The sequence below is a fragment of the Opisthocomus hoazin genome, chromosome 23 (genome assembly GCF_030867145.1).
Source record: "Opisthocomus hoazin isolate bOpiHoa1 chromosome 23, bOpiHoa1.hap1, whole genome shotgun sequence".
In the NCBI taxonomy this organism is placed as follows: domain Eukaryota; kingdom Metazoa; phylum Chordata; class Aves; order Opisthocomiformes; family Opisthocomidae; genus Opisthocomus; species Opisthocomus hoazin.
This window is the reverse complement of record NC_134436.1, coordinates 10,756,734-10,772,856: the sequence shown is the minus strand read 5'-3', so window position 1 is coordinate 10,772,856 and position 16,123 is coordinate 10,756,734. Positions and strand designations below refer to the sequence as shown.

The 16,123-nt window shown below is 37.7% G+C and overlaps 1 protein-coding gene across 5 annotated transcripts in view; it reads left to right on the top strand.

Annotated features, from left to right (window-relative positions):
- The window catches only part of GABRG2 (gamma-aminobutyric acid type A receptor subunit gamma2), a 70,884-nt gene extending 68,051 nt beyond the window's left edge, over positions 1-2,833 (top strand). For 3 of the 5 annotated variants that reach the window (XM_075442223.1, XM_075442222.1, XM_075442224.1), the window contains one exon: positions 852-2,833. In XM_075442223.1, the coding sequence (XP_075298338.1) occupies positions 852-1,127 (276 nt within the window). In that variant the 3' untranslated portion in view covers positions 1,128-2,833. The remainder of the gene's footprint in view (positions 1-851) is intronic. The other 2 variants (XM_075442225.1, XM_075442227.1) reach the window with 2 other exon arrangements.
- The last annotated feature ends 13,290 nt before the right edge of the window (positions 2,834-16,123 follow it).

The window sequence follows — 16,123 nt, the reverse complement described above, 5'->3', positions numbered from 1 at the left end:
TTATCTTCATTCAGAAATGCAGAGATTCCGTCAAAAAAAACAGGGGAAAAAGAAATCACATAAAACAAGAGCCAAGAAATTTACATACTTATGGAATGGAATAATGGAATTGTTGTTATTTTACCCTAATAACAATTAGCAGGAAATTTTAATGCCTGTCATCCTAGTGTTCGCCAAGTGTTCAAATAATTTTAAATACTTGATTTGCTCAATTCATTCCAAATACATATATGTTCATATATATGTACAGCTACTATATAAAATTTGGAATATGTTGAAACTTCTTATTGGTGAACATTAGTAGACTGTGAACCGCATCTATTCAACCAATTGGAGAGTCTTAGAGATTCTTCTAATCTTATTCAAAAGATCTAGCTTTTGCCTCTTTTTTTGTAGATGTTCATTTGCTCCTGTCTCAGCACGAACCAGCCCTATATTAAATCCTGCATTTCCAATTGATTATTTCAGCTCCTTCCATGTGCAATACATGAATTGCCTTCAGATATCAAGCAGCTACGTAAAATACAAAACACAAAAGGAATTCAAAATTCTATCAATTACATTCCTGAATGTTTCCCTTAACCTTTGATGTTTACTTAGTTTGGCTTTAGAGCTAATTGTCCACAGCTGTTAGCTTTAGATGGATTTGTGCTGCTTTCCTGTAAAGTTAGTTTACAATGCAACCTATTTTAATAAGTTCAAGGCAATATTACCATTAGAACTCCTCAGCAACTTCCCATGTACCCAACCACCATTCCCATGTTGACCATTAGTCTCCACCTCCCTGTTGGTCTGGTGATAACAGCATCTCTCCCTCCTGCCATCTTTCTCTTTTTGCCACTCCACCTTAGGCACCTACGATTGACATCCGGCCTCGATCAGCTACTATTCAAATGAACAATGCCACACACCTCCAAGAAAGGGATGAAGAATACGGGTACGAGTGTCTTGATGGCAAGGACTGTGCCAGTTTTTTTTGCTGCTTTGAGGATTGTCGGACAGGAGCGTGGAGGCATGGAAGAATACATATCCGCATTGCCAAAATGGACTCCTATGCCCGCATCTTCTTCCCAACTGCCTTCTGTTTGTTTAACCTGGTGTATTGGGTATCATATCTTTACCTTTAAAAGCGAAGGAAGTCAGTGATACGAGCCTTATTCACTGAATTTCTTAGACAGATGGTTTCCTAAATCCACTTGAAGTATTTACAACGCGCTTTATAGTGGTCTGAATTCTTTAGTGCCATAACCCAGTAAATATCAATCATACCATTTGTCCAAAAATTGCCATCAGGTTATTGTGAGTTAAATGTCCGTTCAACATGCCGAAATAATTTGAAATAAAAATCATATAAACAGGTAATATACAGCTATACCTGCTGGAACAGAGAGAAACAGAGCAGACAGGGCAAGGGGTGCACGGCCACATCCCTTAATAGTTGGTACCGCTATTTCTTAAAGGAGTGCGAGAGAAGAATTCCCAGGTGAAGTGCTGTAAAGTTTGTTAACATCAGCTATAATTATGCTATAGCTTTATTCTCTGTGGGCTTTTCTTTTTGGAAGAGTCATCTCTCACTTTGAATAGGTATTATTAAGCTAGGAAAGTAACTTCCACTCCCACCAAGATAAAAATAGACCTTTCCCTTTGCCATCCCTTTCAGAGCACATGTACAATGCTGTAAATATTTCAATACCTTGTAGTACATGAAGTCTAGTGCATGCATCTTTTGGGGGCCAAAATAAATGAAACAAAGGTACCATAAATTATTGTCTTTTATTTTGTCTCTCTGGATGTGCTATTGTAATTGAAATGTGGACAAATTTTTTTTTCTCTCCTTGAAAAATTACCCCATTCCCTCATGCATGGAAGATCCAAGCAGACAGCACTTTCATGTAAGACATTAGAGAAGCCTTAAGTATTCAAATAAATAACATATAGACAAATCTGTATGGCCAATATAATAGCTCATAAAGTATACTGTACGTGTCTGCTGCAGTCGCAGCCTTCATTTTCCATTGACAATGTTGCTATACTTCAACTGAATTTCCAGTAATTACACATTGCAAGATCATCTTCTGAAGTTAATCCATGTGCTTCTATTGTTCTTTTGCCACGTTAAGCTCTACTTTTTTCCTTACACAAGTGTTTGTGGGGTTTTTTTTATTCTTTAATCCAGACCAGGAAACAGCTTTTATTCTAGACATGATTTCTACAGAAGAGCTTTGAGTTCATTTTGAAACACTAGATTTTGTATTATATATACACATAGAGTTCTCTGCCCATTCGTGTCCTTGATCAGCAACAGAGGTCAGTGCTGCTTTTCACTCGGTGAGTACCTTCACTAAAACCAACCTTTACCATGGCCAGCACACAGTTTATAGATAGCCTTGGAAATGAAGGGGAACAAAGGGTGTCTTGGCTACTAACTCACACGTATGCAGTTTCTGTGTCTTTAAAACCTTCAACCCACCTGGGTGAATCTTGAAACCCATTTATCCACTGGTTTTCAGAACCTGTATGATGCTCAATTATGCAACCTTAAGCACATGTAAATATGACCGACCTTTTTTTAGTTGGAGATGTAAAGTGTCACCTCCAGGAAAGCGGGCTTGCAGATTGAAAACGGAGATATATAACTTATTACAGAATTGTTAATAGCAAAATGGAGGAAAAGGAAAGTTTTCCAATGTTTGTATAGTTTTGGAAATTAAAATGTATAAAAAAGGAATAAATGTTGATCACCAATTGCTCCTCGTCTAATGTATTTGAAACCATTTTAATAAAGGAATTGCACACACCCGTGGACTTTTTCAATAAAACCACTGCACTCAAACTCCAGTTTTCTTGTGATTAGTTTGTAAAAAAAACGTACTGCAAGGACTAGATTGCTTGACTAGTTTGATTCATCAGCTGCCTAAATATAAGTGATTATAATCCTCGTAACACTCTGCATTGTCTCATTCCATGGCCAAATGGCTCACCCACACAGCTTTCAAGGATGGACACTAAATTTTTAAAACCATTTTGAACATTATCTTAAAGAAAGGTTATCTCTCTTCCTTAGGATACTTCCAGTTCAGTGATTTTTTTTTTTTTTAATCTACTTAGAGAGTGTCTCCACTCCCTGAGTGTCAATCATCTTTCACATGAAAATGTGTCTCAGCTAGGGCCAGACAGATCACTAATTTTTTTTTATTTTTTTTTTTAGTGGTTAGTGATTTAACAGCTTTCTATTAGGTCCTTGCAGCTAATAAGAGTAGCTAATGTTATACATGGGTTTTATATTGATCATTAAGAATCTCAGCCCAAACCAGCCCTTTAACTCCCTCAGTCCAAGGGCATTTCCATTAACTTTAGACTTTTTTTGTCAAGGTGTGTGAAACTAAGGATCTGGTGACGCCAAGTACTTTGCCCTAGTTCAGCCATCAGATTACTTATGCCTACAGAAAGCCTGCGACAGAAGGATGGGATGGGATAATGAGGACCAAGCGATCAGATCCCTCACTTGAGCAAGCCGGCCTTCTCCTTCCAGCAAGGGAGGAGTTCAGTTAAAGATTGATACACCTCTATCTCTGTAATGCAACCCACAGAAAATGGAAGAGCTTGCCATGCTTGTAGTCATGGTGTCGAGTGAACTTCTCACCATGTATCACTACACAAAGTAAAGGAAATAAGCCCTTAATTAGTCATCACCCAACACCTCAGCTCCTACCACCTTCTTTAGGTGATTTGTCACTTCATCTTGGGGAAAACGGATGAAATTCAAAAGGACAGTTTGTGGAGACACATGTAATGCCCAGTGAGAATTTGGTGCTAACCAAAATCAGAGTGTTCCTCTGAAGAGAGACTATATTAGCTGTTCAGCACAGAATCAAAAGACGACCTCTGTATTGCAAAGCCAGAGTGCCACCACAGCAAGCAAAATAGTATTTGGATGTGATAGAGGTTATTATTCAGAAGAAAACTGCTCAGAAACCTATCTAGATAGACATACTCACACATACATGTTATATAAAATATTATATTGATATATACATTATGCATACTAACTCTCCCAGTTGCATTCCAGGGAAGAAACTCATTCCTGATGCAACCAACTTGCTGAAATGTTTTCAGGCTCATCATACTGCAGGTAGCTATTACTGCTCTGGGATATTTCTGAGGATGGTCAGATTGCCATTAAGAGTTTCATCAAGTATACACTAGTGGCACAATTATTTATTTGCTATGTAATTCCAAGAGTATGTAGATGTCCTGACTGAGACAAGGCATGTCATACATCCATATCAAAGTGAACACCCTCAAAGTTTTTATAAATCTTTATACATTTATAACATTTACAAACTCCAGTTTGTAGATAGAGTCGGTATTCAAAGTTATAATGTGGCTCAACAATAGTTCTTTATTTTCAACATCAGGCAGTACAAATGACTATATTTTAACTAGCCAGTATTAAAAAATTTTAGCCTCTATAGAAAACAAAATGCTAAAGCTCCTAAAGGTGCAGTTCCCAGCACAGAATATACACCAACACAAAAAAAAGGAAAAAAACCCCACAACAAAACAAACATGGGTTTTTTCTTTTAATCCACTCATTTCTACCTCATTTTCCCACAGTCACAAAAGTCTATCTAACACGAATGGATTGGCCAAATATACCACGTGTACCGGTTTCAATGACACAGCTATAGCAGCTAATATTGGCATATACGGGAGGTGCGTTTAGACCTCCTTCCTCCTGTGCCCTTAAAGTCCTTCAGTCAAACACGGGCAGAAACACGAAAAGCAGTAGTTGTAAAATACCCAAGCAAATGAATAATGTGTGAAATAGAACAAGAAAGCTTGGTTAACTGCACAAATTTTAGCAGATAGCATTAGTATAGATGGACCCAAAATAGAATGGGAAATAGAGTTTTAAATTATCTGCCTTACCACAAAATCTGTTTTGTAGCATTATGGTAGAGATGAACTGTAAATTGGGATTTGAAAGAGGATATGCAAGGATTTTTTCAGGTTTGCTGAAGTGTTTCTCATGCTACAGAGGAAAGGCAGGACTAAGTAAGCAAGTCTGTGTGGGAGAAGCTGGTAGCTGAGGAATGAAACTGAGACGTGACAGCGACACAGAGGCCGAAGTCAATATTGAGCTGCTGTGCTCTATCCAGCCCGCAGCTGGGATCTGAATCAGAGAAGTAAACAAAAGAATTTGCTGAATTATGTAAGAATTATGTACATTAATAGACTAAAGAGACAGCCCAAAGCAAAAAGCTAGGAAGAGGAATTCAGAGGCAATATGATCCATAGAAAATATAATAATTATCAAGGCCAGAATAATGAAGGCTGCAGTATTCTGAACCAAATAGAGCACGTTCAGGGTTCAGGCTTCATCTGCATGGATGAACCACCAGATTTTGTTGATGCTGTGGCAGAAAGTTAATGTTATTTGGAAATTAATAGTTAGGTCCAAGATATGGGATTAGTGAAATAGAAAGCCTGTCCATGGGCTTCTGCAGCTGGAAGAATAAAACCTGTTATTTTAAGCAAAGTGATCCAAGGCAGAATCCAATAGTAAGTATGAACACAAGAAGATAAATAAAAATATAAAAGAGCCATCTAAATGAAGCTTAATTACAGCCCAGGGGAAAAAGTGACATTTTAAAATGCAAATGTTGTCTTTCAAAAAAAATTTCTGTTGCATTGCAAAGACAATTTAATTAAATCTTACGAAAAGCTTTAGAGGTAAATCAATTTATCGTAACCATGAGAGATCTATTGTTCCATTCATAAAAAATTAAAAGCAAATGCACTTTTCTTCCTTATTTAGAAAGATCCTGTAGATGAAAAGATTTATACTTCTTACTTACACATTACTATGTCTTTCTTTTTCAAGTCAAGATTGTGTAAATTACTCTACACCACTCTTGTTTAGTTTCTGGCTGCTCCTTTTAGTAATGGTATCAGCTGGGACCAAAAATTGCCGAAGTGTAAGCTGTAGCATGTATCTTCTCTGTTCTTGCATGCTTTAGACATACTGTGAAGCAAACAAAAATACAGGATGCCTGCCCAGGAAAATTTAAGCCGTTAGCTGTGCTTAAGATCTCTGAAATTTGAGAATCATTTGCTCCACTTTTTTTGGTGTGATTTTGTCCTTTACAGGGAATTTAAGGATAAAACACTGATCTTTCTGAGAACTCTTAAAATTCATCCCAAACCTAAAATAAGATACGCTACGGTAAAACGTCCTAGGGGACAAGCTGATACAAGCTCATTGTGTGAGCACATAATTTAGTCTCCACAGTTCCTTTTTCCTACCTGTACAAAGAGGAATAATAAATAACACTGAGGAGTTCATGCAGAGGCACAGGCTTTGATTAGGTACATAAGTTGAAGTTCACACCCCATGCACATTTGAGATAACTGTAAAAATTCTGCTAAGGATTTTGCCAAATAAAAGCTAACTATTATGTTCTTGCTCCTTCTGCCTTCCCTCGCAGTCTCGCTGGCGCCTAGGCAGAGAGGGAGCTAGCCCTCAGTACACCTGAATTCTTATGTGGGACAAAGGAAGAGCACGATGCGAGAAGATTTTCCTTTCCAAAGATGTCCTTATTTTACCCCGTCTTTTAGGAAAAAAAAAATGCATAGAACTGAAAAGTGGTGTTTGAAACTTTTAAAATAGAAAAAGTTTAAATTAACTCTGCAATCAACTTTTCTAGGTAAAAAAAAGAAAAGCATTGGCAGCCTAATTCCTGTTCCTTATTTGTCTTACTAAAAATCCCAGAAGATTAAGCAGCTAGTAATTTAGAAAACTAATCTTAGTAGACTAAGACCATCATGACCAATCCTATGAGAAGTACATTAGATCCCTACTTCATTTTGAGTACTAGTACAATTAAATAATTCTACCTTGTCTGAACAAGTTGTCACAGTTCCAATAATTGGACTGACATTCTGATCTTGCCTAGGAAATCTGTTCAATGAACATTTTGAAACAGAAAGGGAAAATGCCAGTTTTTCAATTTCAGTAACAAAAATCTTATTAACTTTTAAAGTTCTATTTAAATCATAGGTAGCAGGCAAAATAAAAATGCTAATCTTAATAATTCATGTTATAATAGAACAGAACGCATTTTATTCTAAACAGCAACAGCCAGTTTCTAAAGATGATCAGCAATTAATATCAGTTATGAGGAATAACATGCTTTTCAAAGGGTTAAAATACAAAAGGAGTCCTTTACTTCTTAAGAAAAAAATAATCACATAGAAAATGAAAGTAAAAATAAAGCAGCTGAAAGAAATATACATCTGAAAATATAGCAAAATAATGGAACCCATAAATTTAAAAACTCACTAGCTACATTTTTAAGAGCTAACACACTTGAAAAAATTTACATTTGTCTTTCCCCATAATTTGAAATATATTACTATTCAAAAATCAGAACCATTGGCGAGTTAGGTCAGATATATCTCAAGCGACTTTTGTTTCAAGGACTTTTTTTGCAGGTTAGGGGCAACATATAAAGATATATTGCATTACTGCTCCTCTTTTGAATCTAAAAAGCCCCTTTACCTCATGTTAACAAAACCTATAGCAACCTATACTCTATGTCCAGACCTATGTCCAGACTCTTTCAGCTTATTTATTACTCTCCTAAAACAAATGATCTCCCATGTCAGAACAACACACCCACGGGGAGTGAAAATCCCAGGGTTTATTTTCTATGACCCCATAATGACTCCCTAATCATTATATAAAAAACAAGAACATATAAAAACCAAGATATTTCTGTTTCAAGAAGCAATAGCTAAAACCAGCCAGGATTCTCCTCTACGAAATCATGCTCAGCTAATAGCACAAAGCGTACCTTGGCTTAACATCTACAGGCGATCTTCCAAGAAATTCCTTTTGCTACCATAGAAACCAGGGACACATACTCTACAGCTGATGTAGAATTTCTATTCACATTTCCTGAATTTGCTTATTTTATTCAGAAATGAAGATTTTGAGGCAATGATGTACAGAAAACCTGTTTCTTAAAGCTATTGTCGAAGGAAAATAAAACCATGGAACCAACATAAACCAAATGGACAGCAGGAGGATGGCTCAGTTCCTACACCTTCAGAACGGAAGAATCAGGGAGAAAGCAAACGAAGCAATCCTGGACACCTACACAAAACTTTCCTCCTATATTCCTATGTAGACTCCATGATCTGCAAGCAAAAAGCGGGTAAATTGGTTCACGCTGCCAAGCAATTCTTCCTACCAAGAACTCATCTGACAGTACTGCTCTTGGGGGAAGTGCTACTTGCAACAGTTATTCCTTCAAGCCTCTTCTTGCTTCTCTTTTTCCATTCTTTTGGTTGCTTTTTTTTTCCTCCTGGCCTATTTTACAGACTCTAGATGATGTGAAAAGTCAGCTTGAGAGACAGCTCTCCTTCCCTACAGATATTAAAATTGTAAGCAAATGATATCAGATGGCTTTCAAGGAGCCATTCAAGGTTGCTTAATGTGTAATTAAAAGCCAACTTGTGAGTTTCTTCAGTTTGGGAAAAAAAAAGTCTGTTTTGTTTGCCCAACCATCACAAATTCACTTATTTTAACTGGTGCAGAAATATTCTCTTGACTGACACTGTAAGGCTAGAAGACTGAATACATCGTCAGTATTTGCATAGCTTCCCAATGTATATAAATTAGGCTAAAATAAAACAAGGCATGTTACTCTTAGTTGAAAAGGAACCTGCTTTCTCGATGAGTTGAACAGTATAAAAGCCAGATGAGATATAAAGCCACAACACCTAAACGGGAACACCACCCAATAAGTTGCCTTTATGTGAACTAATACGAGTAAAAAAGAAAAGCTTCTGATAAGAGTGTTTTAAAATGTTGGTATGCATTTCAGATTCTACTGAAGTTGCCCTTGAAATATCCTCTGCTGTCTGTGTGGCATCAGAAACATGAATACTCATTTGTGCTTTAGTTCAGAGCTAGCAACACACTGAAATATAAACATATCCCCACCCTGCTCACATCACTGAAGAGATATTTACTTCATGTTTGTACTAGGCAGATTTGATATTGCTAATAGATGCATTGTTTGGAATGTTTCATTTCTCTGAAGACTCCTGTATGTTTTCCTCCTTTGGCCTTGGTTCAGGCGGCTGTATGGAGACATACACTGAGCATGCTCTTCGTCTGACTTTCCACAGGGCTTCGGCACATGCACAGCTGCATCCCTGATCTGGAGTCACAGCATAACATTTATCAGGCCTAAATTTCAGATTGTAGCATAGTTAACAGTCCCAGTGCAAAACACAGACTTTTTGAGATTACAACATCCAAAGAGAGAGAGGAATGCTGTCATTGTAGAGAAGAGGAAAAGAAAGAAAAGAAACAGGCAGTGTGAAGCTTAAACCGACACCCATACAAAGTTTAAATCAAAAGATGTAAACTGAACTAGAATCCTTTGAGACCCAATCTATGCCTTCATCACAAGTCTGTCCTTTCTATGCCATAAAATGAAAAATCTCCCCAACCTGCCTGTCAGCCAGTGACAGCATTATGAGAGGATTGAAGATGAAAGGTTTTACAGAGGTTTTTAAACTGCAGATCTTACAGCTCCTTTGCCTTCTCTCTCATGAAGATTTTATATTTGTTCTCACTTTGTATTTCAGTTTTCCTAATCTAAAATGAAAGTCATTGAGACTGAAATGTACGCTTTGCTCTTTATGCACTGAAAACACAGCAAAGAAAGCTGTCACTGAAGATCAAACTGTGAAAAACAACAAACTGCTTAGAGCAAGGGGAAGGTGTGAAGAGGATTCTCGCATAAGAAACAGAAATAATGAAAAAGAGCAAACAGAAAACGCAACCAAGCAAACCAGCCTATTATGCAAACATAGAAGTTCTCAGTTTAATTAAAAATATGCAAAAAATCTTGTTATCCCTTGCACAGGAGCAGTTAATATTTTCTGCAAATGCTCCTGAATGAGTGTTTTCTAAAAAAATTCTGTGGCCCTTGTAATTTTCCCTGGGACTACTCATGGAGTAAAGAATGACACAGTGTGAGTCCTAAAATTATTCACAATGGTATCAATTAGGCAGTGCTAGTTGACTTTGCTTTTCTTGGTATTTTAAAGTCATATAGAGCTCTACTACACAATGGGGCAGGGGGGGAAGAGGGGCAAAAAGAGCTTTTTTGTGGATAAAAGCATGTTAGGACACCCCATGTAGGAGTGCAAATCTGGAAAGGAAATATGTTAAATTCGTTGTGATGCAGCACCTTGGGCCTCAACTCATGCACTTAAAAACTATGAGGAGTTCCCACTTAAGTAGGACCATCACAGTGGTCTGCCACAATGTATGGAAGCCCAAGAGTTTCCACTTCCACCACAAGTTACACTCTTACCAGACCTGCGAACAGCGTACTTCAGCCCCACACGTAGCCTAGGTCAGAACGGAATCATATCAAGTCTCACCAACCGTAGAAAACAGATCAGATGACATCATGTGCTCACCAGCCTAAATCCCTGTCGTGGTTTAACCAGCAACAACGCACCAGGCAGCAGCTCACTCACCCCTTCCCTTCTGCCTCAGCGGGATGGGGGGGGAGAAGGGACAAAAGGTACAACTCATGGGCTAAGATCAAGATGGGGCAGTCGATTCCAGGTGTACTGGACACCCCTCCAGGTGAAAGCAAACCGTGGCGTGCACATGGCTGCTCCAGTTTACAGCGGGCAGTTCCCCAGTCTGTTTTCTACTCAAAGCCACCCTGAAGCTGGGAAGACGCAGTGGAACATTAGCAGTTGTGTACTGCATCCACGCAGTACAAAAGGTGAGCCATCAAGCCAACACTCTGTTAGTTTATGGTGATTTTAATTGTTTGGTTTCCAAGTTGTAGGTCTCGTTAGCTGTTTCTCCACTTTGCAGTACGGGTGCTAAAAAATCCTAGGGGTGTTTAGAGATGGCAAGACCATCTGTGTTGATTCTGCTTGATCCCATGGCTCTATTTTCTTAACATACCATAGCGATTGCCTGAGACTGGATGCAACTTTTCCTGCTATTCCTTCCATGAGGATTTGGACAAATTATTGCACTATTGGTATTCATCTGTTTGGGGTAACAACTGCCTACAACTGTGAGGAAGCCTCTTGTTACCCACCACTGTCTCAAACACTGTCTCATTGTGCAGAAATATGAAGCATCATTTTGACAGTGATAGTTCCAAAGACTCCAAGATCATACTGTGATTTTGGCTTACATCTTGCTCTTTATACTTCCACAACTCCCTGAAGCTCTAACAGCAGTTTCTAACATTGCAGGCATATTTGTTTTCAGTTTTCCCTTGAGCAAAATGTCAGCAGGTCATAACCATTGCTCCATTGTGTTGTAATTTAACAGTGCTAAATATAGAGCAGTCTGACTCTGCACGCCTCTCTACTCCAAGGTCTCCGGCTGAAGCAGTATCCTGTATCATCATCCTGCACTCTTGAACAGCCCAAGATGTCTTAAGTTTATCATGGACTAACCTGAATCAAATTAAAGACCACGTATATCTGAAAGTTCTTAGCATAGACAAAAAGCTGATCTGTTATGAAGAATATAGAAACTGGCAAATCTTTTTCTAATTCCCCAGTTTGGAGAATTAGCAGATTGCTCCTTACCTGCTTCTCCTTTTCAAGCTTCCAACTCTGGTAACCATTAGGAGTCTAAACTTTTGAGTCATTTAAATACACAAGTCCCCAAGCAAAAATATGTCTATACATATCATTAAAAGTTTTTTTCAGATTATAATGGGTTATATTTATATTACTTAGGATTAATGATGCAACTAAATGGGATCAGTTGCCACTGTAAATGTAAATTAACACAATAATTTTATTATTGTATTAATTTTCAACATCCAGTACCAATAAGAAATTGTTAGATGTTCTAGTAGCAAACTCACACTAAAATATCCATGCTGCTTATTCTGGCACCAGGACCCATTCTGCTCACTATTTAAATTCTCTGACTTTACTAATTAACCTAAAATTCTGTGTGTATTGCACATTAATTGTTTCCTTTGAACTCTTACATAAGTTGATTCAATAAACTCAGGACAGTTGACATTTTGGCTTCTCCAATCTCCATGTAGGCAGCCTTATCTGAAAATCTCAACCAAAAAAAGAGAAAACCTCTTGCCTTAAACACACATCATTAAATAAATTCTGTGATGTCATTGTGAATGGAACAGACGTACACAACATTGCGATAATTCATTTGATTTTTTCTCTCTCAAAACTATCTATATTTTATCAAGATACTACAAGCTGTGAATTTCAACCTATGGAGAACTCAAAATGTGTGTTGGACTATTCAGTCCTTGCACTGTGGTCTAACTCAGATGAGATTCGTTCTGTTCCTGATTGTGTGATCTGACCTTTGTAAACTATTTCTACTTGTTAAAAATTATGTTCTGATTATACAAATCTTAGTACTATATCAAAATTAGCATTTAATCAGCATTCACACTAACCAAATCACGTCTGCAAATGAGATTATGAAGGGGCTGCACGTACGAGGCAAATACGGTGGATATAGTATTCTAGTTAAAAGTCAAAATATTTAGAAGTTATTTTTCCCACACACATTTTAACTGTACTCATGAAGCTCCAGGTTTCCTTTTTCTGAAAAGAGAACTATATACCACACAGCCCTACTATTCCACTACTCTGAGGCAAGCACCGCTTTTAGGATAGTAGCTATTACACAGAGGAAGGAAGACAGTCAGTTGATATTTTACATGCCTCTCTACCCTATAAAGAGGTTGCTAATACTTTTGTTAGAAAACTCTGAAATACTAGAAGTTATCTAGACTGGAGAAGAGAATATCCCAATATAGAAATACAATACCTATTAAATACAGGATTAGAACTTCATTACGCATCCCCAGACTGTAATTCAGCTATTGACTTCCCCAGTCATTCTACAGTAACAGCTGCTGGGAAACTTAAGAACAAGAGGTTTGGCAGTAGGGACTCCAAGTAGTCCCGAAACAAAAAAAATCCCTCATTTTTAACATTAATTTTTAAGGAATAATTAAAAAAAAAAATCTTTTAAAAGCTAGCGGGGAGCCTTTTATAACTTTTCTAACAAAGCAGATCGTCCACACCCCAAAGATGAATTTTTGCCTATGATTATTCAGGTTGAAAGTATGCAAATTGTATTCACAGCCATATGCAACAGGTACACAGTTTTTGTCTCTATGATCCGTAAATTATTTATAGTATGTTCTTTTACATAATGCGCAATCTCAGACATCCACTATGTGTGGGTATTAAATATTTTGTACACTATATTTATGTGTTTCAAAGCACTAATGAAAATAAACAAATCAAGAAGTTTGTTTCAGTTGCCTTCAGAACAAATATTTGTAATGTTTCATTTTGAAAATATTGATGTTTTTCTATAAACTTTTTGTTTCCTTAAACCAGAACAATAGGACATGACTTCTCTTTCCTCCTGAAGAAAGTGTTATCCCAAATTTGTTCATGAATAGATTTAGGAAAAGCATCTGTTTTCACTCAGACTCACTGTACTCCATTCTGCTCTTAAAATCTGCTAACCTCAAATTAATAAAAAAAAAAACCACAACAACAAATATCAGGGACTGATTCATAGTAGAGAAGTGCAAGACAAAGGATTTAACAAGAATGCAAAATTCACAGCCTCTCACTAGCGACATTGACTTACACCAAGATCATAAGGTTACTCCAGGATTTCACTTATCAGCGAGGAAAAACTTATCCTGGGAAATCCTTCTCTCTGGTTCTATCTCTGAAAATTTCTTTTTCCCACAGCACAGGCTTTTCAGCTGTTTACAAAGTAACTGTTGAAGCATCACACAGTAAATCGGCACTGACTGTAGCTCTGTCCATGAGCTGCACTGCAAACAGGCAATTCTCCCACACAAAGTGGAGTCCCCTCAGCACAGCGGAGGTGGGAATCTCAGCAGGTAAGTGGAAATGCAGCGCAAGACAAAGACGTCTTACAGCTATCATAAGATGAGCCATCATCTCTCATAAGACTGAGCTCCCTCTAGAAACAAGCAGGCTATGATGGGTTATGACTTTTACCAAAACTTAGGCTTTAGAAACTTGCTTTGTTTTCTGTTGATGTCAGAGCAAAATCTTCCCAAAATTTCCAGCAGGCAAATGGTCAGATTTGTCAGCTGTGCCCCCATACTCCCAATCCCATGAAAGTGCATTCAGAGTCTACCACAGGACTTCCAAAGGCTTAGTGCTGAAAACTTCATCAACAGATATACTCCCGTCCGAAGTCTTAGCCTCAGTGAACGAGAATTATGTTTAAATAAAATACAAATTGGAGGGAGTAGCCAATTCAGTCTTCTGTCTCCAAAACAATTATGTAAGTAAATACAACTGAACACAAATCTACTATGCTTTTATCCATTTTGAAGCCAAAAATTATACTCAAAAATGTTTTAACCATATTCTTTCCTTAATTCCTACTACAGGCAAATCATTTTGTTGATGCAAGACATGCCTCTATAGCATCTCTGCTGGCCCAAAGTTGCCTCATGCTGTGTGAATATTTCAAACTCGCATGCTACATTTCACTAGAAATTAGAATAAAATAGGTCTGGCTGAATTGCAAAGTCTGGCTCTTAGACTTCTGCAAGATAATGGAGATATATGGTAAGCGCTGCTGCAGGCAAGTTGGCTTTATTTGAATTTGCAGTGAGACTAAATCAGCACTATCATTAGAAAAAGTAGGACTCAAAAGCATAAGACATTTAATTAACCTTTCATTCCAAAGGGCTGATCCTCCACATCAGGGTTCACTTAAGCTGGTCCTATAGAAATTGGCACTGTTACCATCTGCTCTGTGGATGAATAGCAAGCTTCACAGTCCTCACCTTCTGGGAGCACAAAGTTCAGATACGTACTGCAAAGTGGTTTTCAGAGAGCTTTACGCTCTGGCAGTAGTCCAGGAAAATGGCCCTTTGTAATTAACTGTGTACAAATCCATTAGAGAGGGACTGAAAATCACAAGTTACTGGCCTGTCAGTGACCTAGAAAGGGCAGGCGAGTATCGATAGGTCTGCTGGTGCCTTGCCCGGAACTTACACTACAAAATGGACCGCAGTCAGAACGACAAGTCACTACAGTCACTTTTGGAGACAAAGTTGAAATTCTTTTTGCACATAAAAGCCTAAAAAGACTATGTTCAAGCTAGCTAATTTTGTCTTTGTTTTGCATAGCTTTTGAGGCCCACAGTTTCTACTGCCTTCAGATCTGAAATTCAGGTCACTAAGAGTAACCAAAAGAAGTTTTGGGCCAAGAGCCAGTAAAAGTTAGGTATTAAAAATTATTGCTGATGAAGGACAGAAAAAAAGGGACCTGCTAGAGATATTATCACTAATAAGCACTGCCAGAAAAATCTAAAAGATTTCTGGAAAGTTGCTGAAAATACTTTTATAAGGGGATAGACACCAATGAAAGACTATTGGATGAAAAGTATGGGGTGTGATTTTGGGGGGGGGGGGGGGGGGGGGGGAGAAACAATGAGAACATTTTAAGAAAAAAGCTTTAAAATGTCAGAAGATTGGGTTTGAATTAAAGTTGCCTTAATTGATTAAGTACAATGTGCTCACACATAAGCACAAACACACTAAAGATTATACATTGGTGACAAGAGAGGGGCTTGAAGATCTAAATAGAAGCTCAGCAAAATATACTGGATTAATAGAGACACAGTTTTCCCGTTTGCCTCTCTGCAGTCAGAACTACTGCGAACAACATAGCAAGTCAGTTTTCCAACTTGTTTTTCAAGTTCTGTTTTTATCCATTTTCCCAGAACTAGCATGAGCAAATGAAACAGATTTAAAACCAAGTCCTGTGGAGTATATAACTTTTAATGTTTAGCTTCAAGGAAGGAGGCATATTTAGATATCTCCTTCATTGCACTGCTACTGTTTAAGTACTCTCAATTCAAGCATCACTTCTTTCTTCTACCTTCACAGACAAAAATACTGTGGCATGACCCAAAAATTATATTAAATTCAACTCCTTGACCAAAACTCTAATGGTTTCACTAGAGCTACCTTCTCACAAAGTTACTTTGCTG